Raw genomic sequence first — 24,286 nt, forward strand, 5'->3', positions numbered from 1 at the left:
TGCTGTGGTAGGCGTCCACTTTATAGTGGAGAACGATGGGCATGGATGTTAGCTCTGGGCCAGTCTTCCTCAGCAAAAAGAGGAGGACTGGCAGTAGTTAGCTCAGGGCTAATCTTCCTCAAAAACAAACAAACAAACAGAAAAAACAACACACATTTATTAGCTTCCAGGCCTGGAGGTCAGAAGTTCAAGATGGGTCTTGCGGGCTGAATCGAGGTGCTCCTTCTGGAGGCTCCAGGGGAGGATCCATGCCTGTGCCTTTTCCAGCTTCTGGAGGCGCCTGCATCCCTTGGCTCGTGGCCCCTTCCTCCATCCGCAGAGTGCATCACTGCAGCTCTGCTTCTGTCACCACACCCCCTTCCCTGACTCTGATGGTGACCACCTCTTTCACGTAGAAGGATCCTATGATTATATTGGGCTCACCCAGGTAATCCAGGGTCCTTAATTTAATCACATTGCAAAGTCCCTTTTGCCTTGCAAGGTGCCATCATCACAGGTCCTGGAGATTGGGACGTGCACATCTTTGGAGGGCTGTTATTCTGCCTCCCACAGTGCCCGTGGGCAGAGGGCTTCAGCTTCCGTCTGTGCAATGGAGTGCCCAGTCTCTGGAACCAGACTGCCTGGGTTTGTATCACCTCCTGCTGGCGGTATGACCCGGGGCAAGGAGCCTCCTCTCTCTGCTCCTCGGTTTTGGCATCTGTGAAATGGGGACAATGAGAGGAACTCCCTCAGAGGGCTGTGGTGTGGACGCAATGAGCCAGTCCATGCAAAGTGCTCGGAGCCGCGTCAGCACGTGTGAGTTTCTAAGACGTGGCTGTTGTGGGCACTACCTTTCTCTAGGGGTTTGTGTCAGGAATCAAGTGGGGAAAAAAAGCACTGCTGGCCTGTGACGTGTGCCTCACATGCGCTTATTGCTCAATACGAGGCTGTTTCTTTCCAAGGGGTGTAGTTTAGCTGCTGGCTGCAGGAGGGGTGGGGGGACCAGAGCTCCTGGTTTTGCTTTTCCTCTTTGCTTTTGGCCATTCAGCAAATATGGACTAAGGACCCATTGTGTGCCAGGCACTGTTCTAGACACTGGAGATACACCAGTAAACAAGCAGATGAAAAGTGCCCTGGTGGAGAGAAACACCCCCTACCCCCACCCCTGGCCCCAAATGCCTCTCCTCTCTGTCCCCTCCTCTTGGTTTCAGTGGCTGCTGTTTCAGCCAGTGGCTCAGCATCTTCCTCCTGACTCTTTCCTTTCTTCATTCATTCAGGAAACCTTTCCCCGAGGTCCCCAGGCTCACAGGCATGAATCCGACCAGCCCCTGCCCTCAGGGGGCTCCCCGTGTGCAGGTGATGAGTGCTCTAGTGGACATGACACAGGGCCATGAAGGAGCCCAGGGGAGGGAGGGCTGGATGCTACCTGCTGCTCCTGCCAGTAATAGTGTGTCCCCCACCTCGCCTCAACCCTGCCTGCGTCTGCTTGACTCCTACTCCTCTCTCAAAAAGAAACAAAGATGCTAACCCCCACATGGCCCTAGACAAGGATCCTCCCCACTCTGGGCCTCAGTACCCACCTCCCTGCTTTGGCAAAAAGGCTAGACTTACTGGTGTCCCAATGGTGGCTGTGTGACAACCTCAGGACATCCCTGAGAGGACCAGGGGAAGTGGAGGCTCCAGCCTGGTGGGCTACTTTCAATTTGGGAATTGGGCCCCTCCCACTGTCTACTCACAGGTTGGGGGCCCGGACTCTTCTGGATCCTTCCAGAAGCTGGGGCTGACAGCTTGGTTCACCCAAGGGGAAGAGGCCATGGTCTTCCTCTTGGTGAGATGATACTGCACTTTCATGTTTAGAAAACCGCTTCTGGTTGGTGGGGACCGTTTTTCCCAGAGAGAGGAACCTGCCCAGGCAAGGGACGCGGGCATCTCTATTTTCTCCTCTGTAAAAGCAAGGATGATAACAGTGCCTCATTCACGTGGTTGCAGGGGTTCAAGAGTGATCCATGCAAGGACTTAAAACAGTGCCTGGCATGTAGCAAATGCTAAAGTTAGGTATTAATGTTGCTGGGTCCTCCGGATTACGTTCTGTATTTCTGTGGAGCCTCCCAGAGCCCTGAGAAGTCGCGCTGCTTCATAGAGTAGATAGCTGGGGCTCGGAGAAGGAGTCTTGCTAAGGATGGGTCCTCCAAGAAGCAAAGGCTGTGCTGGCGTTAACAATGCAGGGGATTTATTGGGGGGTGATGCCAGTGAAATATAAGGGGAAAGCGAACAGGAATAGGCAGGGAGGCCGGTCTGCCCCCTGTGAAGGGAGAGGGGGAAGGAAGGCGTGGGTCGGAAGAGCTTCAGACTGTGCAGTGCTGAGAAAAACTCAGTCAGTCCCGTGGGGGAGATAAAGTGCGAAGATTTTGCGTCAACAAATCCATAGAAACAGAAAGTCGGTTGGTGGTTGCCAGGGGCTGGAGGGAGGGGCAAATGGGGAGTAATTGCTTAATCACATCTTTTGGGGGTGATGAAAATGTTTTGGAACTGGATAGAGGTGAAGGTTGCACAACAGTGTGATTGCACTAAATGCCACTGAATTATATACCTAAAATGGTTAAAGTGGGGAATTCTGAATTCTGTGAATTTTATCTCAATTAAAAAGAAAAAGATTGCCATGAGAGGAGTCCAACGTTAGGTGGAAATGGCCAGGCTCTGGTACCCACTCCCCATGCTTAGTCATGGGTGGGGGGCTGCCCGAAAAGAACACGACCTCACTCCAAAAAAATATATTAGTCGCAGGTACTGCAGCTGTGCGCTGTCAAATGCGCTCCTCACAGCTGATCAAGTTCTTTCTTGAAGGGAGATCCATCTTGGCTACCAGACTTGCCTAATGTCACTCAGCTCCTGAGTGGAGGAGCTGGGGTCAGAACCCAGGGCTGTCAGATCCTAAAATTTGGCTTTTTCCAATGTGCAATGCTACCTCCTCAAATACCCATCCACATATCCACGCATCCAACCTTCCACCCACCCCGTTCATGTGTGCGTATGTTCTTGCCTTTATGCATTCATGCAGCTAGTTATTTATCCAGCCGTCCACCCACCTGCCTATCTATCCACTCATCATTTGTTCTTGTATTCTTCCAGCTCTCCAAAGGTCCGTGCATCCATTTCAACTATCCATTCATCCACTCATATGTTCTTTCATTCTTTAATCTGTTCCATCCATCCCTTCTTCCCAATTGTTCTACAATCCAACCACCAGTTCAACCATCCACTTTCCCAGTCATCCAATCCACTTAATTAACCATCTGTATAAGCTTCCTGCAGCTGCTGTAACAAAAATCCCCAAAACCTGGTGGCTTAAAACAACAAATGTTCCCTTACAATTCTGGTGGCCAGGATTTCAACATCAGTTTCACGTGGTGGCAGGGCTGTGCTCCCTCGGGACAATCTGTTCCTTGCCTCTTCTGGCTTCTAGGGGCTGCCAGCATTTCTTGGCTTAGGGCGTTCCATGGCCTACGGCTGCCAGCATTCTTCCAATCTCTCCTCCTTCTCCTCTGTGCAGGTCTCCGAGTCTAATTGTCTTCTGCCTCTCTCCCATAAAGTACATGTGACGGCAGCATTTTAGACCTCACTGGGATAATCCAGGATAAGGTCCTCCCCTCAAGACGCTTACATTAATCACATCTTTTGCCATATAAATTAATATTCACAGATTCCAGGGATCAGCAAATATGTATTTCTTTGGAGGTCAGTTTTTCTTTTACCATACCATCCATCCAACTACACACACACACACACACACACGTCTCTCTCAGTCTCACTCTCTCTCTCCTTTCTGCATCCATTCATCCATCCATCCATCCATCCATCTGGCAGCTAACTATGCACAGTTGAGTCCTCAAGAGGTTTCAATCTCTGGAGGAAGCAAGGCTGTAAGGAGACAGTGACAAAGGCCAATTTGGTTGAGATTGGTTATATTGAGCAAATATGTAAATCTTTTGAGCTGGCCATCTCTGCTACCTGTCACCTCTGTGTTCCCACCCTTCCCACCTCCACAGTAGGAAAGCAAAGGAAGATGGGAAGAAAATGGCCCAAACATTTTTCATTCTCTTTAAATCTTCCATCCTGTCCTCTCCCTTCTCACTTCCAACCCATGAACGTATTATATATCTCCCGTTTCATTTAGATCTTCTTTAAGATCTTTCAATAAGGTTTGACAGATTTTTCTTAAAGAGGTCTTGCACATCTTTTGTTAGATTTATTCCTTGGTGCTGGATATTTATAAATGCTATTGTAAGCCACATATGTTTAAATTTTTATTTTAGAACTTTGTGGACCATTATACAGCAGACGGTCAACATAGCCGACCTGGGTCCGCCATTGTGCTTTGGAGGTTGGCCTTTGGTTGGTGTCAGGGGACTTGGCTGTCAGTGTTCCAAGTGGCTCACTGTGCCTGGGTTGTGTGTGCAAACTGTGTAGTTTACGTTGAATGTCTGATTTCCTTCTGAGAATCTGGAATTTTGGTACGTGCTAGGCAGAGGGTGTCTACGTGATTGGTTGCCAGTAAAAGCCTTGGGCACTGAGTCTCTACTGGGCCCCCTTGGACAAAAACATCACACACTTGTTGCTGCATTTTTGTTTCTGGGGGAAAAGTGAGCTCTGTGATCCTCAAGGGAAGGAGTGACCATAAGGAAACCTGTGCATGGTTCCTCCAGTCTCTGCCTGTGACTTTTCCCCTTATGATCCCCCATTGCTGTAACTAAGCTTAGCCATGAGTACAACTCTCCACTGAGTCCTATAAGTCCTAGTGAATTTCCAAAGGTGGGGTGGTCTTGGGGACTCCCGACTCACAGGTAAAAAGAAACACAATTGATGTCGTATATTGATTTTGTATCCAGCAACCTTGCTAAATTCTTTCATTAATTCTGATATTTTATCAGGAGCTTCTTTTGGATCTTCTAGGCACATAATCACATCTGTGACTAATGACGGTTTTGTTTCATTCTTTTTCATTCTTATACCTTTTATTTCTTTGTCTTGCTTTACTACACTGCCTATGTCCTCAGAACAGTGCTGAATGCAGTGGGAGGGGGCACCCCTGTCTGGTTCCTGACTTCAAAGGAAAAGCTTTCAATATTTCACCATTAAATTTGAATTTGCTCTAGATTTTTTAAATTGTGGTAAAATATGCATAACATCCGTTTTACCCTTTTAGCCACTTTTAAGGGTACAATTCAGTGGTATTAAGTACATTCACATTGTTATTCAACCATCACCACCATGCATCTCCAGAACTTTTTCATTATCCCAGACAGAAACTTTGTGCCCGTTAACCAGTAACTCTCCATTCTCCCCTCCCCCGGCTCCTAGCAACCACCATTCTACTTTCTGTCTCTATGAATTTGACTACTGCCGATACCTCATGTAAATGGAATCATACAACATTTGTCTTTTTTGTGTCTGGCTTCTTTCACTTAGGAAAATGTTTTCAAGGTTCATCCATGTTGTAGCATGTGTCAGAATTTCCTTTCCACGTTTTGTTTTTCCATTTATCAGTTGATGGATTCGGGAGTTAGCTCCACCTTTTGGCTTTTATGGATAATGCTGTGATAAACATTCATGTACAACTTCTGGTGTGAAGATATGTTTTTATTTCTGTTGGGTAGATACCTAGGCATAGAATTGCCGGGTCACATGGTAACATCTTGAGGAACTACTAGGGGTTTTCCACAGAGCCCGCACCATTTTACATCCCATCAGCAATGCACAAGGCTTCCAATTTCTCAACATCCTCAACAGGGCTTGGCGCTGTCTGCCTTTTTGGTTACAGCTATCCTAGCGGATGTGAAGTGGCATCTCATTGTGGTTTTTTGTTTTTTGTTTTTTTATTGTGGTCATAAGAGTTTATAACATCGTGAAATTTCAGTTGCACATTCTTATTTGTCAGTCACTATGTAAACGTGCCCCTTCACCCCTTTTGCCCACCCTCCAACCCCTTTCCCCTCTGGTAACCGCTAAGCTGTTTTTTTCATCCACATGTTTGTTTATCTTCCACATATGAGTGGAGTCATACAGAGATTGTCTTTCTCTATCTGGCTTGTTTCACTTAGCATAATACCCTCAAGGTCCATCCATGTTGCTGCAAATGGGGTGATTTTGTCTTTTTTTATGGCTGAGTAGTATCCATTGTGTATATGTATACCATATATTCTTTATCCAGTCATCAGTCAGTGGGCACTTGTTCGCTTCCACATCTTGGCTATTGTGAATAATGCTGCAGTGAACATAGGGGTGCATAAATCTCTTAGAATTGTTGATTTCAAGTTCTTTGGATAAATATTTAGCAGTGGGATAGTGTTACCAAACCAGGTTCATTTTTGCCCACCTCCCAGAAAGCCAAACACCAAGATGACAAGATTGCAGCAGAGAGAGAGTTTAATCACAAGGCAGCCACGTGAGGAAGCGAGAGCATGAGCCTCAAATTTGCTTCCCTGAAAACAGGGACTCAGGGATATTTATGGGATGGGGGCAAGGTGGTCTGAAATGAGGAGAGAGGTGATTGGAGGTGAGGTAATTGATGATTTGCGCAAGCGTAGTCAGACTTCATGCCTCCTCATAGGACCCAAGTTCACAAAATGGCGGCATTAGCGTGATCTGAGGGTGGAGTTTTTAGCCTCTCGACATCAAAAGATCACCTATCGGACATCTGTGTGGGCCCAGTTGATGAGTTGGTGGTCTCAACCAGCCTGAAGTGGACAAGGAGTTCTAATTCCTGAAAAACAGCTCACACACCCATTACCACGGTGACCCAGGCTCTGGGGAGATGTTATCTGGAGGAGCCTAATGGGAGTCAGATAGGGCGTTGCCTAAACAGCACTGTTAACAATGAGTGTGTTATACAGCTGAAAGCTATAATCAGTAATTGCAAAAAGGAAAAAAACCTTTGTTCCTAGCTAGTTAATCACCAATGGCTAACTCTCTGCTGGTTTCAACAGCTAGGTCATAAGGTATTTTTATTTTTAATTTTTTTGATAGATCTCCATACTGTTTTCCATAGTGGCTGCACCAGTTTACACTCCTACCGGCAGTGTATGAGGGTTCCCTTCTCTCCACTTCCTCTCCAACACTTGTTATTTTTTGTCTTGTTAATTATAGCCATTCTGACTGGTGTAAGGTGATATCTCATTGTAGTTTTGATTTGCATTTCCCTAATGACTAATGACATTGAGCATCTTTTCATGTGTTTATTGGCCATTTGTCTTTGGAGAAATGCCTGTTCAGATCCTTTGTCCTTTTTTTTTTTTTTTTTTTGGCTGAGGAAGACTAGCCTTGAGCTAACATGTGTGTCAAACTTCCTATTTTATAAGTGGGTCACTGCCATACCAAGGCTGATGAGTGGTGTACTTCTGCACCTGGGATCCAAACCCATGAATCTGGGCCGCTGAAGCACAGTGTGCCAAATTTAGCCACTAGGCCACAGGGCCAGCCCCCTTTGTCTGTTTTCTAATTGGGTTGTTTGTCTTTTTTATTATTGAGTTCTAAGTATTCTTTATATATTCTGGATTACAAACCATTTATCAGATATGTGATTTGTGAGGATTTTCTCCCATTCCATGGTCAACAGCCCTCTTTTGAGGGCGCTCTCTCTCCTTCAGGATCAGACTACTTTAGTTGTAGTTATTCATTTAATGATTCATTAAATCTTTATCAAGTGCCAGTGATGTGCTAGGCACTGCCCTTGATGTTGGAGACTCACCCCCGAACAAAACAAGGGTCCCTGCCCTCCAAGAGCGTAATCATGTTCCAGCTGGGAAACGGACAAAGAACAAGTGAACAAAGATGTATAGATAATGTCAGGCAGAGTAGGTGCCACACAATGCCAGCTTCATAAGCATGTGACCTGTGTAGTCACTCAGGGTTCCCCCTTGGTTTGATGCTCTGCTGTCTCCATCTTGAAATTCTTAATAATTTTTGAACAGGGAGCTCTGCATTCTCTTTTTGCTCTGGGACCCACAAATTGGTATGTAGCTGGTCCTGGGGCTATGAAGCCACAGAGCAGAGTAAGGAGATGGCTCAGGGCGGTGGGCTCTTCCTGCCGGGGCATCAGGGAAGGTCGCCCTAAGGAGGTGACATTTGAGCAAAGACCTGAACCAGGTGAGAGAGGGCACCCTGCAGATACTTGTGGGCAGAGCTTTCCTGGCAGAGAGAACGACAGGAAAGAACTTGAGTGGGCAGTTCAGCTTCCAGCAAGGAGGCCAACAGGACCGTAACAGAGTGAGTGATGGGAGAATAGTCAGCAAATGAGGTCAGGGGAATAATGGGGGGCCATTGTAAGGATGTCGGATTTTAATCTAGGTGTATATCAATTAACAAGAGCGGCTTAAGTTAACCATAAACATTTATCATCTCCCACAGATCCTGCGGGTCAGGAATTCAGGAGCGGCTTAGCTGGGCAGTCCTGGCTTGGGGTTGCTCTTGACTTGCAGTCAAGATGCAGATCGATCGGGGCATAGTCCTCTGAAGGCTTAGCGGAGACAGGATTGGTTCCAGGGTGGCTCAGTCATGTGACTGTCAAACTGTTGGCAGGAAGCTTCAGTTCCTCTCTGACTGCTTGCAGGAGGCCTCAGTTCCTTGCCACGTGGACTTCTCCATATGGTGGCTTTAATGACTTCATGACATGGTGCTGAATTCCCCCAGAGGAATGATCCCCAAGAGAGCAACGTGGAAGCCACAATGTCTTTGATAACCCAGCCTTGGACATGCCCTCATTTTTGCAATATCCTTTTGATTACACAGCTCAGCCCTCTTCAGTGTGGAAGAAGCTACCTAAGAGTGTGAATCTGGGGCCTGTCCCGTGGCCAAGTGGTTAGGTTCACGTGCTCTGCTTAGGCAGCCTGAGGTTTGCCAGTTCAGATCCTGGGCACGGACCTACACACTGCTCATCAAGCCATGCTGTGGCAGCATCCCACATAGAAAAATTACATAGAATGACTTACAACTAGGATATACAACTATGTACTGGGGCTTTGGGGAGAGAAAAAAAAAGAGGATGACTGGCAACAGACGTTAGCTCAGGGCCAATCTTCCTCACCCTCTCTCCCCCTACAAAAGAGTGTGAATCCCAAAAGGGGAGGTGGTCACTGTGGGTCATCTTGGAGGCTGGCTACTAAGGTGTGAATCCACCTCAGAATTTTGAGCATGATGATGATGATGATAAAGACGATATAGATGATAGATAGAGATATATATGTGTGCATATGCATAGGTATATAGAGAGACATAAAGGTATACGTATATAAATTACCACATAATATGTAGCACATATCTTATTACATTATTATATACATTTTGTTATCACACAAGTAATCCATGAAAACAGAGAGACAACTTCCCCATAAGCATGTTTCTTCAAGCTTTATTGAGGTATGATTGACAAACAAAAATTGTATGTATTTAAGGTGTACAATGTGATGGTTTGAATATGTATACGTTGTGAAATGATTACCACAATCAAGCTAATTAACACATCCATCACCCCACATAGTAACCCTTTGTGTGTGTGTGTGTGTGTGTGTGTTTTGTGAGAACGCTTATGATCTACCATCTTAGCAAATTTCTTTCTTTTTTTTTTTTTTTGGAGGAAGGTTAGCCCTGAGCTAACTGCTGCCAATCCTCCTCTTTTTGCTGAGGAAGACTGGCCCTAAGCTAACACCATGCCCATCTTCCTCTACTTTTTTTTATATGTGGGACGCCTACCACAGCATGGCGTGCCATGCTGTGCCACGTTCACACCTGGGTCCGGACCGGCGAATGCCAGGCCACCGAAGCAGAACGTGCGAACTTAACTGCTGTGCCACCAGGCCGGCCCTTATTTCTAATTTTCTGAGGAAACTTCATGCTATTTTCCATAGTGGCTGCACAAATTTACATTCCCACCAACAGTGTACAGGGGTTCCCTTTTCTCCACATCCTCCCCTCATAATTTAATTTACATATACATGTAAATAGATAACCCTTTCCTCTCGAAATATGATCGTCCTGCACTTACTGTTTTATAGTAAGCTTTTCCGCTGAATCGGAAGCCATGCACCAGCCCAGAGTTACCAAGCCCACGATGTCCCTCCAGAGTGTGAAGGTGTGGTCTGAGGAAGCGCCTGCAAAGCCATCTTCTAAGGCATGCTTCTCAAACGTTCCGGAGCATTCCAGTCACCAGTCTAGGTGACGCTGGAGATTCCGCATTCCTATCAAGTGTCCATGCGATCCTGCTTGATGTCACTGGTCCACGGGCCACACTTTGGGTAGCAACGTCCTAAAATGACTGATTATTAAATACTCATCCAGGCTCTTTGGAGGCTAAGCTTTGGAATCTACATTTTCACTCCATTCCCGAGGTGATTCTTTATTTTTTTCTTTTTTTTTGTTAGTGGTAAAATACACATAATGTCAAATTGACCATTTTAACCATTTTAAAGTGTGCAATTCAATGACATGATGTACGTGCACGACGGTTTGCAGCCATCACTACTCTCTAGTTTCAGAACTTCATCCAAAAAAGGAAACCTCACATCCATTATCAGTCACCCCCTCATCCCTCCACCCCCCTGAGGCCCCTGGCAATCACCAAATCTGCTTTCTGTCTCTACAGATTTACCTATTCTGGACATTTCACAGAAATGGAATCATTCCATATGTGCCTTTTTTATGTCTGGCTCCTTTCACCGAGCATAATGTTTTCAAGGTTCATCCATGTTGCAGCATGTATCAATGCCTCATTCCTTTTCTGAGGTGTCTCTCATGCCATCTGAACATTGAGAACCAGCCAGATCCCATCTGGACAATGTCGTCCAGCAGTTGAGAGCACAAGCTCTGGAGTCTGACAACCAGTTACATCCCCTCTGTAAGCCTCGCTTTGCTCATCTGTAAAATGGGGGTAATAACAGCCCCTGCCTCACAGGGCTGTTTGCAAAGTGACTGGTGTGTGCTCAGAGCTCAGTATCTGTTAGGGATTGCGGTTATTCTGTCTGATGGATATGCTGTAATTGATCCAACCAATCTCCTATTGTTGGACAGTAAAGCTTTTCCTATTTTTCTGTTTTTTAAACAATGCGGAGACAAACATCTCTCTATATAAATATTTTAACACTTGTCCAGTTATTTCCTCAGAATAAAACCCTGGAACTGGAATTGGTGGGTCAAAAGTGTTTTTGTATTATGTAATATGAAAAAGAATAGATAATGAATATAGTGAACTCATGGTTTCCACCTCCGGGCTTAAAAAAAAATTACAAATAACATTGTTCTATGTAGCTTTCCTGGTTGCATCCCTTCCACCCCGTCTCCAGGGGTCACCACGGGGTTCCCCCTCCCTTTGTGATGCCCATGCACGTTTGTATATGTTTATAATATCTATCCACACACGACCCTTGTTTTATGTGTTTTAAAACTTCCTGCATTCATCTGCAAATAGCAACATGATGCTTTGGGGTTGTCTAGGTTGATATGTGGAGCGCTGGTTCATCTTCTTTCACTGATGCATGGTATTTCCCTGTATGAATATGCCACAATCCACTTATCCATTCATCATGTAATGGATATTTAAGCTGTTTCCAGTTTTTCACCGTTACAAACTCTACTGTTGCACATTTTTGTGCTTATCCTTTTGTTCACACTTGTGAGAGTTTCTCTAGGGTGTACACCCACAAGTAGAAGGGCTGTACTTTTAAGGTTCAGACATACTGATAGGACTTTTCAGAGAGCTAAGCTTTTTATGGAGTCCTTTTTACTTGCTGACTTCCCTTCTCTGAGTGAGGCTTTTTCTCTCCTTTGGAGCTGTGGCCATTCTTATTAGGGAATGGGGGGGGGGGGGGCCGGGGCTGGGTTCGAGGGTGTCTCAGAGCTGGAGGTAGCCCCAGTCGGGGAAGGAACAGTATGAACAGATGGTGGGAGGCTGGAAGTATGGATGGAGGACACCCAGGAGGGTGTTAAGCAGGACCCCTCAGAGACAGACAAGCGTGGTTCTTGTTTTTTAAATGCAGTCTGAGGCCCAGAGACGGCAAGCCACTTCCTCAATGTCATAGAGCGAGGCAGAAACCGTCAGCTTCATACATTCATTCATTCATTTAGAACATATTAACGATGCACCTACTCCGGGCCACACATTGTTCCAAGCGCACAGGATATATAGTCAGCAGAACAAAGACCGCCTGCTCCAAGTGCAGGGCTTATTATTCTGGGCGTAATGATGATGAATTGCTAATTATGTTTGCCTGTAGGATTAGGGGGATGATCCTAATTGGGGGTGCCCCATGGGAGCGCCCCATAAGTCAGGGCTTTCTCCAAAGCCCCCACTTCTCAGTCTCCCTCTTTCCAACCCGTTCGCCCACAGTGTTTTTGTAGGTACTCCCAAAATTAAACGAGGTACTCAGTGGAAGAGAAGGTCTAGGTGGGAGGGAGAGAGCCCTTTGTATCAGGGGAGGGTTGTTAATAAAGTTTGTCGCCTTGGCAACTCCAGGCCTTGCAGGGCAGGGGGCGACGAAGGTGCACGCGCAAGCACCCCCTCCCGTCCGTTCCTGCTTTCTCCCTCGGGCACCTGAAGATTTCACCAGAAAGAGAGTAGAGAGGTTGCGACTCTATGGTGACCGGCGTACACCTTAGCCAATGGAAGAATGAGCCATTCCAAGGCCAGCCAATCACATACGGGCTCTGGAGCCGGTGGAGCCCGCCCTCTTTCCCCTTGGACCTGAATAACCTGAACCAAACTCGAGGTTCGCCCGGAGCGACAGCGCTTTTGGCCAATGAGGGCGTTGACTTCGGACCGTGGGCGGGGCTACGTCTCCATGGCAGCGGAGGAATGACAGCGGTGGGAGCCATTGGCAGCAGTTGGCGGCACATGACGGCAGCGCGGGCGTGGCGGGGTTTTGTGGGGGCACAGACGGGGGGTGGACGGGGAGGGGCAGAATGGAGCTCGGCCAATAGGAGTGGCGCGAGCGCCAGAGCAACTGAGGAGTGGCGGCGGCCTTGGCCAATGGGAGGCCGGGGTGGCAGTGGCGGGGCTGGCCCGGCAGGGCAGACGGGAGGGGTGGCGACGGTGTCTGACGAGAGCCGGAGGAGGCAGTGGGAGGTGGTGGCGGCGGCGGCGCGGGCGCCTGAGGAGGAGGTGGAGGAGGAGGAGAAGCGGGTGAGGGGCGGCGCGGGGCCCGAACTCTGAGCCCCCTCTCGGCCCCCGCCCCGCGCCGCGTTGGCTCCCGGTCGCCCCCAGCCCCTACTGCCCCCCGCCCGGCCCCTCCTCGTGTCCAGGCACCCACGTCTCCCTGCCCTTCGCGAGCCTCAGGCTCTCTCGGCGCCCTGCCCCTTCCCTGCGCTTCTTCACCCGGGCCCCTCCCCGCTCCCCGGCCTTGCTCAGCTCGCCCTCTGACTCTCCACTGCCCTCCCTGGACCTCACAGCCCGCCCAGGCCCCTGTCCGTTCCCCCCACTTCCCTCCGGACCGCAGGCCCTTCCCCTGCACCCTCAATGCCCACCCAAGCCCCTGTCTGCTTCCCCTACTGCTCCCCAGACCCGTCCCCTGCACCCTTACTGCCCACCCAGGCCCCTGCTTCTCCCAGTCCCCTCCCGGGACCCTCACTGCCCGCCCAGGCCCCTGTCTGCTTCCCCCACTGCCTACCCTGGACCCAATCCCCTCCCGGGACCCTCACTGCCCACCCAGGCCCCTGTCTGCTGCCCCCACTGCCCTCCCTGGACCCTCACTGCCACCCAGTCCCTCCCTGGACCCCAGGCTCTCTCCTCGGGCCTTCCTCCCTGGGCTCCTCCCTGGATCCCCTGGACTTTTGCCCTCTCTGCTTTTCCAAGCCCTGTTTTGGATCCCTAGGCCCCCCTCTACCTTCTCAGGACCCTCTGTGGACCCCAGGTCTCCATGCAGCCTGCCTGGGCTCCCTCTCGGATCCCCAAGCCTTCCCGCAGCCCTCTGTGTCTCCCCCGCCAGCTCCCCGGCCCTTCTCCCTGCCCCAGGTCCCTCTGTGCGGTCTCTGTGTTGTGTTTTTACCCCTATGCCCCTCTGCAGCTTCCGCTCTGTCCCAGTGCCCTCCCGCAGTGCCCCCTCTTTATTTGTCCCCAGCCTTCCTGTCTTTTCTAGACCCCCTTTCTCAGCGGCTTCAGCTGCTGACCTGTCTTCAGCTCCCCCTTCCTTGCCGTCCCCCATCGACTCTCCCTGAGGCACTGCAGGCCCTCGGCTCTCAGCGTTAGGGATCCTGTTCTGTTGCGTTTTGCCAATCCCCTCCTCTCTCCTCTTTTCATGGATCTGTCCTGCCTCTCCATTCCGTTCGTTTTCTCTCCCCCGTCGCCCGCTTTGTCCTCAAGCCCCCTGTCGCCCGCCCGGAGTCCTTGGAGAGGGAGCAGGTGCTGGAAACCCTCCTCCGCTCTCCCTCCCCTCCCCCCGCCTCCAGGCTGCCTGGGGCTTCACCCAGAGCCTCCGGGACTCCCGACGGCTGCTGCGGGGGAGGTGGAGGCCGAGGCCCGGGAGACTGTGGGTGGGCGGAGGAACAGTCAGTCCCGGCGCGGCGGGAAGCCTTCGCTTTTCCCTAGACGAGGCCCAGAGGTGGGGCTGGGTCCCCCTGCCTCCCACCTCCTGCAGGGCTGAGCCTTTAGGGTTATCCCAGACTGCCGGTTAATCAGCCTTCCCGGGGCCAGTGGGGATGCGTGTGTGCGTGTGTGTGCGTGCACGCGTGTGCGTGCATGTGTGTAGTGTAGGGGTGTGAGGGGGTCCTGTGGGTGGGCGGTTTGAGGAGAGGGACATACTAGTGATGGTGACTGGATTTCTTTGCCCCCCCCCCCCCCCCCCCGTCAGAAGTACTTGTTTCGTTTCACCTTCACTGAGAGTCCATGAAGTCAGTGTTGCTGTTCTCCCCGATGTATAGATGAGGAGACGGAAGGGCACGCCAAAGTCCCGCTTGTCTTATAAGTGGCCCAGAGCAAGCACCTGCCCAGGGTTCCGCCCCTGCTTTGCACCCGCCACTCTGGGCCAGAGGCAGCATGGTCCGTGGGGCAGCATGGGGCCCGACAGAGTGACAGCCAGAGAACTGTGTGAGAACGACGACCTGGCCACCAGCCTCGTCCTGGACCCCTACCTCGGCTTCCGCACCCATAAGATGAATGTCAGGTGAGGCGGCCTGTGAGGAGGGCCGGGGATCCCTTTTCTCCCACCGCCGCCCCTTAGCCCCATGCTCCCCTCAGCTCCGAGTGGGGTGGGGGAGGGGCCCGGGAGCACCCAGAGGGAATAGGCCAAGGCCCTGGGACCCAGGCGTGCCCTCTCCCCCAGCCCCGTGCCCCCCCTGCGGCGACAGCACCACCTGCGCTCAGCGCTGGAGGCCTTCCTGAGGCAGCGGGACCTGGAGGCTGCGTACCGGGCCCTGACGCTGGGAGGCTGGATGGCCCACTACTTCCAGAGCCGGGGCCCACGGCAGGAGGCTGCCCTCAAGACCCACGTGAGGGCACCCTTCCTTCCCCGCCCTCGCCCGCGTGTTCTCCCGTTGCCTCGGCCTGTCCCGGGTCCTCTGCCCTGTCGGGGAGACTCTGGAGCCCTGGGCTCCGTGCCCCTCAGCGCAGCCCCCTGGGACTCCCTGACTTCCTAGCTGTTGGGACCATCCGAGGCGAGGCTCAGAGAATCCTGGGAGAGGAGAGTTGGGGGGCCCTCTGAGATGGAGTCCAACCTCTTCATTTGACAGATGAGGAGGCTGAGGCCCCAGAGGGGAAGTGAGTTCCCTGAAACCACACAGCGAGTCAGTGGCAGAGCAGGACTAGAACCCAGGAGAGAAAGGGCGGAGGACGACCCCACCCCACCTCCTCACCCCGCCCACCCCTCACCTCCCCCAGATCTATCGCTACCTCCGCGCCTTCCTGCCTGAAAGCGGCTTTACCATCCTGCCCTGTACCCGCTATTCCATGGAGAAAAATGGAGCCAAGATCGTGTCTACCCGAGCTTGGTAAGAGGGCGGAACTCGCAGCCCAGGGCCCCATGCCTGGTGTGAGGCCCCCCTCGCCAGGGGCTGCTGGGAGAGGAGACCCCCATCTCTTCTGGAGGAGATGGGCGGGGTCACTGAGGGGACAGGGGAGAAACCTCTGGTGTCGTCCAGGCTGTGAAGATGCCAATGTTCAAGAGGTTTCCTGCAGAGAGGAAGGAGTCCAGGCCTGTCCCCAAAGACCCCCCTCGCCCACTGCAGCCCTGCTAGGGGATGAGGCCCCCATGTGACCATAGGGTTCCCAGGGCTGCCGGGAAGGACTGACCCTGTGCCCCTGACCCTGCAGTCTTGTCTTCATCCCGACCTGACCCCTGCAGTGAGCAGGCGCTGCTGGGTACGGGACAGGACAGTGAATGAGATGGACCTGCCAGCCCCTCAGTGTAGCGGGAAGGCAGGTGGTAGCCAGGTGAACACACAGGCGCTGACGACAGTGGCTCAGCACTTGAGGAGCTGGCTAGGGGATTTTGAGTGTTCTCGGGAGCCAGGCCTCAGTTAGGATCTGAAGGATGAGCTGGAGGGTCTGGTGAGGCGAGGGGGCAAGGACGGGGCTGCAGGAGGCCTGGGCAGGGGGGAGTTGGGGCTGGAGGAGCTGAGGGCTTGCTTCCGTGCGCTGGAGCAGGGAAGCCCGCTGGCCAGGTGTAGAGGCACTGGTGGGTGGACTTGAGAGAGACTTCGGAGGTGGACTGCGGTGGCGGGTGCTGGCCCACAGAAGGCCCAGGTACCTTTGGGACCAGAGGCCCCATCCCCAGCTCAGGTGGTTGGAAAGGTGCTGCTTACAGACCCTCGGCCTGGCCCCTTGGCAGGAAGAAGAATGAGAAGCTGGAGCTGCTGGTGGGCTGCATCGCGGAGCTGCGGGAGGCCGACGAGGGGCTGCTGAGGGCCGGCGAGAACGACTTCAGCATCATGTACTCGACCCGCAAGCGCAGCGCCCAGCTGTGGCTCGGCCCTGCCGCCTTCATCAACCACGGTGGGGGCTGCGGCAGGATGGGGCTGTGGGAGGGGAGCCCCGCCCTCTCCCCCGACTCACCCAGTCTCTTCTCTTTCCTGCCCTGGCCGGCTCCAGACTGCAAACCCAACTGCAAGGTGAGACCTGGGGCCCCCCTGGGGTGGGCACATGGGAGATGAGGTGGCCTGGGGGAGGGGCCTTCTGGTCAGTGAATGGCCTGAAACTGTCCCGCGGCTCCACACCTGACAAAGCACTTTCTCACCCTGGCTGCCCCTTCGCTGAAGAGGGTGTTTTGGGTGTTTTTGCCTGCAGCCGTAGGGGGCGGGGTGGGGGGGGTTGTGGAGGAAGGGGCTTTGGCTTGAGTCACACTGGAACCCAGGTGGCCACCTGGTGGCGGTGTTCTTGCATCTCTGAACTTGAGCTGGGGGCTCGGCCAGTTCAAGTGGGGAGTGGTGATGGGGAGACAGAAAGGGTCCCTGGCCTCACAGCTGGGATAGCAGGAGGCAGAGGAGCTGAGTGACAGGAGCCTGCCTATTAATGCCACCTGGGGTCGGCCAGAGAGAGCCCTGGAGGGCGGGGACCAGATAGGAGGCTCTGGGGGCCGGGGCTTCCAGGCAGAGGGAGCGAGGTGGAGGAGGAGCCGGCAGGTGCACCGCTGGTTCTGTGTGGTGGAGCATGGAGCGCGTGAGAGCTGAGGGCCGGACGGGAGGTAGCCCCGGGAAGGCCTTGGGTGCTCTCTGTGGGAGCCCTGAGGCGTGACAAGGGGGTCCAGAGCTCAGACCCTGGAGTCAGTGCTGGGTTTGGGTCCACACCCCCAGCCCTGGTTTCTCGTCTCAGGAGGTGGTGAGAACTTGCCTCCTGTGCGGTTGTGAAGATGAGGTACGCAGTGCCACCGGCGTTTCTGTGACTCTGCAGAGCCCTTACGTGGGTTTCGGGGGGATCAGGTGCGGCCATGGTCTGGCCCGGCACGCAGACACTGGGTGGGTCAGAAGCCAGGCAGGGCTCCGGGAGAGGCTGTGACCGGGCGGGTGCCAGCCGTCTCAGGGCACCGGAGCCAGTCGTCTGGCGGTGCAGCACTGGGAGGCCGCGTAGGCCTGACGCCAGAACCAGGGGTGGAAGGAGGAGTAGGATTTTCCTAGGTGTTGTAGGAAAACAGGGGCATGGGAGGACATTCCAGACAGGGCACGTGGCGCTGGAGGGGCTGGAGGGCCAGGAGGCGGGACAGGCACCGGGACTCCCGCCTCCTGTGACTCCGCCTCGGGTTCCGTGAGGGAGCTCGCGTCTGCCCCACAGAAGGTCCCGCCAGGTGAATGACAGGGACTGGGGTTTTAGATGGCCCTGTTAGCTGGGGCGCAGGAGGCTGGCAGGAAGGGGCAGGACAGGAGGCAGGGCGGCCGCAAAGAGGCTGGTGTGAAACCTGGCGGCTAATGAGTGAGAGGTGAAGATGCGCTGGCTCCCAAAAGGGTCTTGGGGATGGAGAGGACAAAGATGCAAGATGCTGCGTACTAGAGAGGTGCTGGCCAGTTGGCCTGGGGTCTGGGGGCCAGGCAGTGAGGGCCACTCCCAAGGGTCTCTCAGGCTAGAGTGGGCAGCCAGCTGGGTGGGGTTCACACCCCTCCCAGACAGATGCGGCAGCAGGAGCAGGCAGGTGTGAGGGGCCCGTGGGGCCGTGATCCTGGGCTGGGACTGCTGAGTGGACAGGCGCCTCCAAGCAGGGGAGGTGGCCCAAGGGTAGAGGGAGTGAGGGGTGGGCTAATTAGGGTGTGTCAGAGGGGGTGGAACTTGGCTGCAAAAGCCAGAGCTAGAGTGCAGGAGGGAGCGGTCGCTGCGCCCTGCCAGGGTCGGGTTAGGTCATCGTCCTGCGGGGAGGGGTGGGAGCCAGCCAGTGGGCAGGTGTCAGGGGGTGCGTGCTGTGCAGACAGCAGGAGGCTGCCTCCAAATGGCGCTTCCTGGGGATGCCCAGCTAGGTGGGGTGGAGCCATGCAGCCCCCAGGATAGGGCGCTAAGCTGCCAAGACTCCAGTTTGTGCCCGCAGATGGGAATGCAGCCTGCGTGAAGGTGCTCCGGGACATCGAGCCAGGGGACGAGGTGACCTGCTTCTACGGTGACGGCTTCTTTGGTGAAAAGAATGAGCACTGTGAATGCTACACCTGCGAGAGGTGTGGGGTGGGAGAGGGAGGAGGGGTCTGGGGTCCCGGAACCGGAAATGCCTCCTTTGCCCAATTCCTTCGTTCCTCCTGTCTCCCTCCCACCCCCAGGAAAGGCGAAGGAGCTTTCCGACTGCGGCCCCGGGAGCCTGTGCCTCCGCGACCCCTGGACAAGTACGAGCTCCGGGAGACCAAGCGGCGGCTGCAGCAAGGCCTGGACAGCAGTGGCCGGCAGGGCCTGCTGGGCCCACGCGCCTGCGCCCACCTGTCTCTGCTGCGCCGGGACCCCTTCTGCGGTGAGCACAGGGCGGGGACCCCATCCTGTCAGCTGCTCCCCCATCCCCATCTCCTTCTCTGTGCTCCCACCCTCGAGCCCCCTCACGGGGCCTCCTTCTTGACCACCGCTCTCTTCATCGGTCCCCCACTAAAGAGGGCAGGGAAGGCCTGAGGACGAGCTGTCCCCCTTTCCAGAGGCCCTGCTGACGCCATCCCCTTGCTCCTCCACAGCCGCCTGTCAGCCCCTGCGCCCCCAGCCCTGCGGCTCCCGCCTGGACGCCGTGCCCCTCTGGCTCCAGTGGCTGCCTCAGCCACAGCTCCGAGTGCGCCCCCGGAGGCGCCGACGCCCCCAGCCCCGGCGGGCCCTGGCACCCCCTGTTCTCCGCACTGCCCGTGTCTCCCTGCACCGGTGGGGAGGCTGCGGCCCCCGCTGTTGCCTCCGGGCGGAAGCCCTGGTGGCCCTGGGCCAAGGCCCCCGTGCCCGTTGGGCCCCCCAGCAGGACTGGCACTGGGCCCGGCGCTACGGGCTGCCTTATGTGGCGCGCGTGGACCTGAGCCGCATGGCCCCGGCCCCACCTGCCACTACTGTCCCCGCCCCTGTCAGGACCCCAGGCCCCAGCCCCGGCTCCGGCCCCATCCCCAAGCAAGCCCTTGCCTTCGCTCCCTTCTCCCCACCCAAGCGCCTGCGGCTGGTGGTCAGCCACGGCTCCATCAACCTGGATGTCAATGGTGACAGGCCATGATGGGCTGGACAGGGACGTCTGGGCTGGGAGAGGTGGGGGTTCCTCTTAGTCCCCCTGGCCCCGAGCTCCTGGGGACTCACCTCCAGAAGGAGTTGTTGGACCTCTAGGAGAGAGCTGACTCGTGACCCCAGCACAGCTCTGAACTGGGGGCAGGGTTGGTTTGGACACTTGCAGGGATCTGACCCCTGACCCTTGGTGACTGCTGACCCCTGAGCCGCCCCCACCTGGCAGGGAGCCCTGGCCATTGCTGCCCTCCCACCCCAGCCCCAGCCTCAGGACTGAAGGAGCCGTTCCCTTCCCCACCCACCTTCTCCTGCCCAGGGAGCAAAGCCATAAGGGGTGGGGGCCATCCCATGGCATCTCCCCAGAAGCCCCGGCCTTGGAGGAGGTGGACCTGGTGGGTGGCATTCCCTAGAGACTGCCCCACGAGGGGAGTGAATTTGCTGTCAGCTCTGCAACTGTCTGAGGTGGGGGCGCGGTGGGGGGTGTCCGGGGGCATGTCCTCCTGACACCCCTGTGGGTCTCAGGGAGGCCGGGTGCGACCTCATCTTTCTCATGGTGCTATCCCTGGTGCTACTGGGGTGTGGGGGCCCCTCCCCTTCCCACACCAGAGCTGGGTATGTTGGGGGATTGGAAGCACTTGAACTTTTTATTTTATTTTATTAAAACCTTGTTATAAGCAGCACCCTTGGGAGCTTTTCAGTTTGATTTATGTTTTGAGGGGATGTCAGTCAGGAGGCTGAGCCCCTCAACCTTGCTGGGGAGACCAGACCCAGGGGAGGCGGCCCAGGCTTTGGGCCCTAAGAGCTTTGGGAAGGTAAAGGGGCAACAGACAGGATGGCAGAGTGCAGAGGCAAGAGTCATGTCACCGAGCTTTCCAACCTGTCCTGTCGTGTGGCGGGGGATTCTCCCTGGTTTTCACATGACAGGTCCAGCAAGCAGAGTGACTTGCCCAAGGTCACACAGGGCTCCATGGCCCTTCTCTGAAGTCAGACGTCCCTCCTACAGCTCAGCCAGGAGGGGAGAGGTAGGCAGGACAGCTCCTGGAAGGCATGGGGGCTGCCCAAGCTGTGGCGGGTACCATTGGCTTTCTGGCACCAGTCTGGCAAGTCATCCTCATCTGTGTCGTGTCAGTTGGCCTGGTTCTGTGAGACCAGGATGATGAATCTTCTCTAATTTCTTCAGATCCAGTTCAGTGTCTTGATTTTGCCATCGCCTCTTAATTCTCACCTCAACCCACAAGCCCCCATTGTGCTAACCGCTAACAGTGAGTGCTTCCTGGTACCAGGTGCCTCGCCAAGCGTCTCGTGGACATTTTTTCTCATTCATGGAGGCCTCCAGGCCATTTCATGCTGTCAGGCCACAAACTTCTGAGGCTCCAGTGAGGGCTGCAGGCCCCAGTTTATCTCCTCCGTGTTGGCTGGCCTTGGAAAAGGTTACCCGGGGGCTTGGCGAGGCCCTGTGCAGGAGGGACCTGGGGCCCTGAGGAGAGGCAGTGAACAGGCAGGGAGCGGCAACAGGAGACCCAGTGGGCTCAGGGGATGGCCCAGGAACAGGTACTTCCACAGCCAGCCTGGGGATGGGCATGGGGACCGTTCAGAGCAGGTAAGGTTTTTTACTTTAGAATTTGTTTTGTTCACATTCAGCCTGTTTCGTTCCTTTCTGCAATGAGAAAATGTGTCTGTCTGCCCTGCAAATCCTACTGAACCCCGTTGGTCTCCTCTAATGTTAAAAATAAGGAGGGCAGGGGGCTGACCCCGTGGCCGAGTGGTTAAGTTCGTGTACTCCGCTTTGGTGGCCCAGGGTTTCACTGGTTCGGATCCTGGGCACGGACATGGCACCGCTCATCAGGCCACGCTGAGGAGGCATCCCACATGCCTCAACTAGAAGGACCCACAACTAAAATACACAACTATGTACTGGGGGGCTTTGGGGACAAGAAGAAAAGAAAAAGAAGATTGGCAACAGATGTTAGCTTAGGTGCTAATCTTTAAAAATAAGAAAAAACAAAAAAATAAGAAAAAGAAAATAAGAAAAAAAACCCCTGTCAGTGGGCTGTGAGAGGAGAATGAAGTGATGGTGACATGCGTGCACTAAAGAACTCGTCCCTCTAAATGAGCTGAGAGTCAGTTGCTGTCACCAGGGCTTCTAGACAAAGATGACAGCAGAGCGAGGATGCTTAGCCTGGATAGACCTGGGAGGTCCAAGAGTCTCCTGAAAGCCTGTTTTCAGTGGAGTAACTGCGCGTTCACATGACGTTCTGCAGGGAGAGGGTTTAGGGTCTTCGTCCAACTCTCAAAAGTGTCTGGAACTCAAAACACAAAGACTAGAACCCGGTGGGTATGGTCTCCTGCCCCCGGCCCCGCTCCCGTCCCGAGCCAGCCGGTTCTGCACTGTGGGAAGAGGAGCAGCCTCCCCGGCCTCCGCCCACCAGATTGTGGGCACCCCCTCGATTGTGACAAAAATGTCTCTGGGCATTGCCACATATCCCCCTGGGGGCCACAGCCAGCCCCCGGTTGAGACCACTGGGCCAGAGTGACAGGATGACAGGGAGGGAAGGCCTCCAGGACAATAATTACAGCAGGCACCAACTGCATGTGCATCCTGGCGTTAATCTGCGTGACAATGCTACAAGGATTCCCCCGTTAGCAACAGCCCCGGAGGAGGTAGGTGTGGCTGCCCCAGGTCACCTGGCTGGTGCAGGGGTAGGGCCTACTCCTGGCTAGATGGAGCCCTAAGACGATAGGGAAGTACAAGGAGAAGGTGTTGGGTCCAGTGAGCTGGCAGGACCTGGGGCCAGCAGGTGGGGCTTGGCATCATGAGCTCACCTTGGTGGCTCAAGGAGAGGGGTGTGTCTGAGGGTCAGCAGGGCCTGAGAACCCCATACATGTGGGGCCAGAGCAAGGAAACAGGGAAGGTGGCTGGGAGGCGAAGGAAGGAGGGAGCTGAAAGAAAGAGGAAATCACTATAGCCCACGGGTCGGGGCCTGAGCCTCGGGAGCCCCTGCTCCCGCACCTTCCCCACAGCCGTCTCTGTTCCTCTGTGGTGGCTAGGCCAGCAGCAGAGCCAGGGCTGCCCTCCAGAACCTGGACCCCATTTCTCCCCTTGGGGCACTCTCTGACCCCTTTACACTGTGCACAGAGTCAACCAGGTGCTTCCAGGAGTTCCGGGTCCCTGTTGACAGGGTCGGTCATCCTGGGGCTGCTGATCCAGGAGGGCAGCTGGCCGTTGGTCACTCCCACTGTCCAGTGCGGTATTAGGCACCAGAATTGGGCCCTTACACTGATTCTGAATTTCTCAAATTGTTTATAGAGACCGAGACCCCACACACCCTGAGAACAGCCAGCCTGGATACTGTTCAGCTTGTAATTCCCAGCATCCTTGTCCCCACAGCCCAGTGAAGTGTAGGTATTATCACTGTGTTTTAGATGAAAGGACCACGGTGCAGAGGGCTGAGGGAGTTTGGGGCCGCAAGGTTGGTGAACTGCAGGGCCAGGACTCGAACCCGTTCTCAGAGCTCAGCTAGGCTCTGAGATCTTCAGGATGGGAAAGAGGCAGATGCCAGAGAGAGGAGGCTGGAGCTGCACCCACTGGGAACCAAGGGACAGCGAGCTGGTCTGCTGTGGCTTCCATGGGATGGTGAGGGGGAGGGGAGGAGAGGGAGAGCAGTGCCTCCAGGGTTCAGGGAGCAAAGGGCGAAGGGCAGTGGAGCAGTTTTGTGATTCTGACTGGGAAGCACCTGGAAGCACCTGAGCCTGTCTGTAGACGGGGAGGAAGGAGCTGGTTCTGAGGGAGGGCTGCAGAGGAAGGGGAAGAGGCTAAGAGACGCATTGAGGTGGAGGGGCTGGGGCTGGAGGAGCGCAAGGAGGGGAGGAAGGAGGGAGAGCAGGGATGCAGGTTGCGGGGAGGGGTGAGAACAAGTGGAGTAGCCTTAGTTTCCTGACCTGGGAGGCTGCTGCGGGATAGTGAGGCTGGCAGTGAGAATTTCAGGACACTGGCACGCCAAGCTGGCCAAGAAGCCAGACTTTGGGGCCAGGGAGTTTGCAGTGGTGTTGGTCCAGCCTGCTGGAGGTGAGGCAGGTCTGGCCCAGCCCCTGGCTCAGGCATCCCTAGGGCAGTTGTGGCCGCAAGGGAGGCCAGGAGTGTAAGAATGTTCTGGAAGTGGTCAAGGGATGTTGGCAGGAAGGATCGCGGCC

General features: G+C 54.4%; 1 protein-coding gene across 10 annotated transcripts; it reads left to right on the forward strand.

The window, feature by feature from the left end:
* Nucleotides 1–12,917: 12,917 nt before the first annotated feature.
* KMT5C (lysine methyltransferase 5C) lies at nucleotides 12,918–20,775 on the forward strand. 10 transcript variants are annotated; one of them, XM_023650530.2, is made up of 10 exons: nucleotides 12,922–13,144; nucleotides 14,808–15,119; nucleotides 15,279–15,444; nucleotides 15,833–15,942; nucleotides 16,782–16,945; nucleotides 17,042–17,061; nucleotides 17,762–17,803; nucleotides 18,947–19,083; nucleotides 19,183–19,367; nucleotides 19,579–20,775. In XM_023650530.2, the coding sequence occupies exons 2-10, from the start codon at nucleotides 14,878–14,880 to the stop codon at nucleotides 20,088–20,090; spliced, it is 1,578 nt and encodes a 525-aa protein (XP_023506298.1). In that variant the 5' UTR covers nucleotides 12,922–13,144; nucleotides 14,808–14,877; the 3' UTR covers nucleotides 20,091–20,775. The 10 variants fall into 10 exon arrangements, with proteins under 10 accessions (XP_070079529.1, XP_023506298.1, XP_070079532.1 ...); XM_005596544.4 differs by having other exon boundaries at nucleotides 12,973–13,144; nucleotides 14,878–15,119; XM_023650529.2 differs by having other exon boundaries at nucleotides 13,021–13,123; nucleotides 14,878–15,119.
* Nucleotides 20,776–24,286: the final 3,511 nt, after the last annotated feature.

Source organism: Equus caballus, chromosome 10 (assembly GCF_041296265.1).
Source record: "Equus caballus isolate H_3958 breed thoroughbred chromosome 10, TB-T2T, whole genome shotgun sequence".
Lineage (NCBI taxonomy): Eukaryota > Metazoa > Chordata > Mammalia > Perissodactyla > Equidae > Equus > Equus caballus.

Coding starts and splice junctions, on each gene's coding strand:
- KMT5C (XM_023650528.2), top strand. CDS start 14,256: ATGGATCTGTCCTGCCTCTCCATTCCGTTCGTTTTCTCTCCCCCGTCG. Junction 15,943..16,781: donor ATCGTGTCTACCCGAGCTTG/GTAAGAGGGCGG, acceptor GCCCCTTGGCAG/GAAGAAGAATGAGAAGCTGG. Junction 17,062..18,946: donor ACTGCAAACCCAACTGCAAG/GTGAGACCTGGG, acceptor CCAAGACTCCAG/TTTGTGCCCGCAGATGGGAA.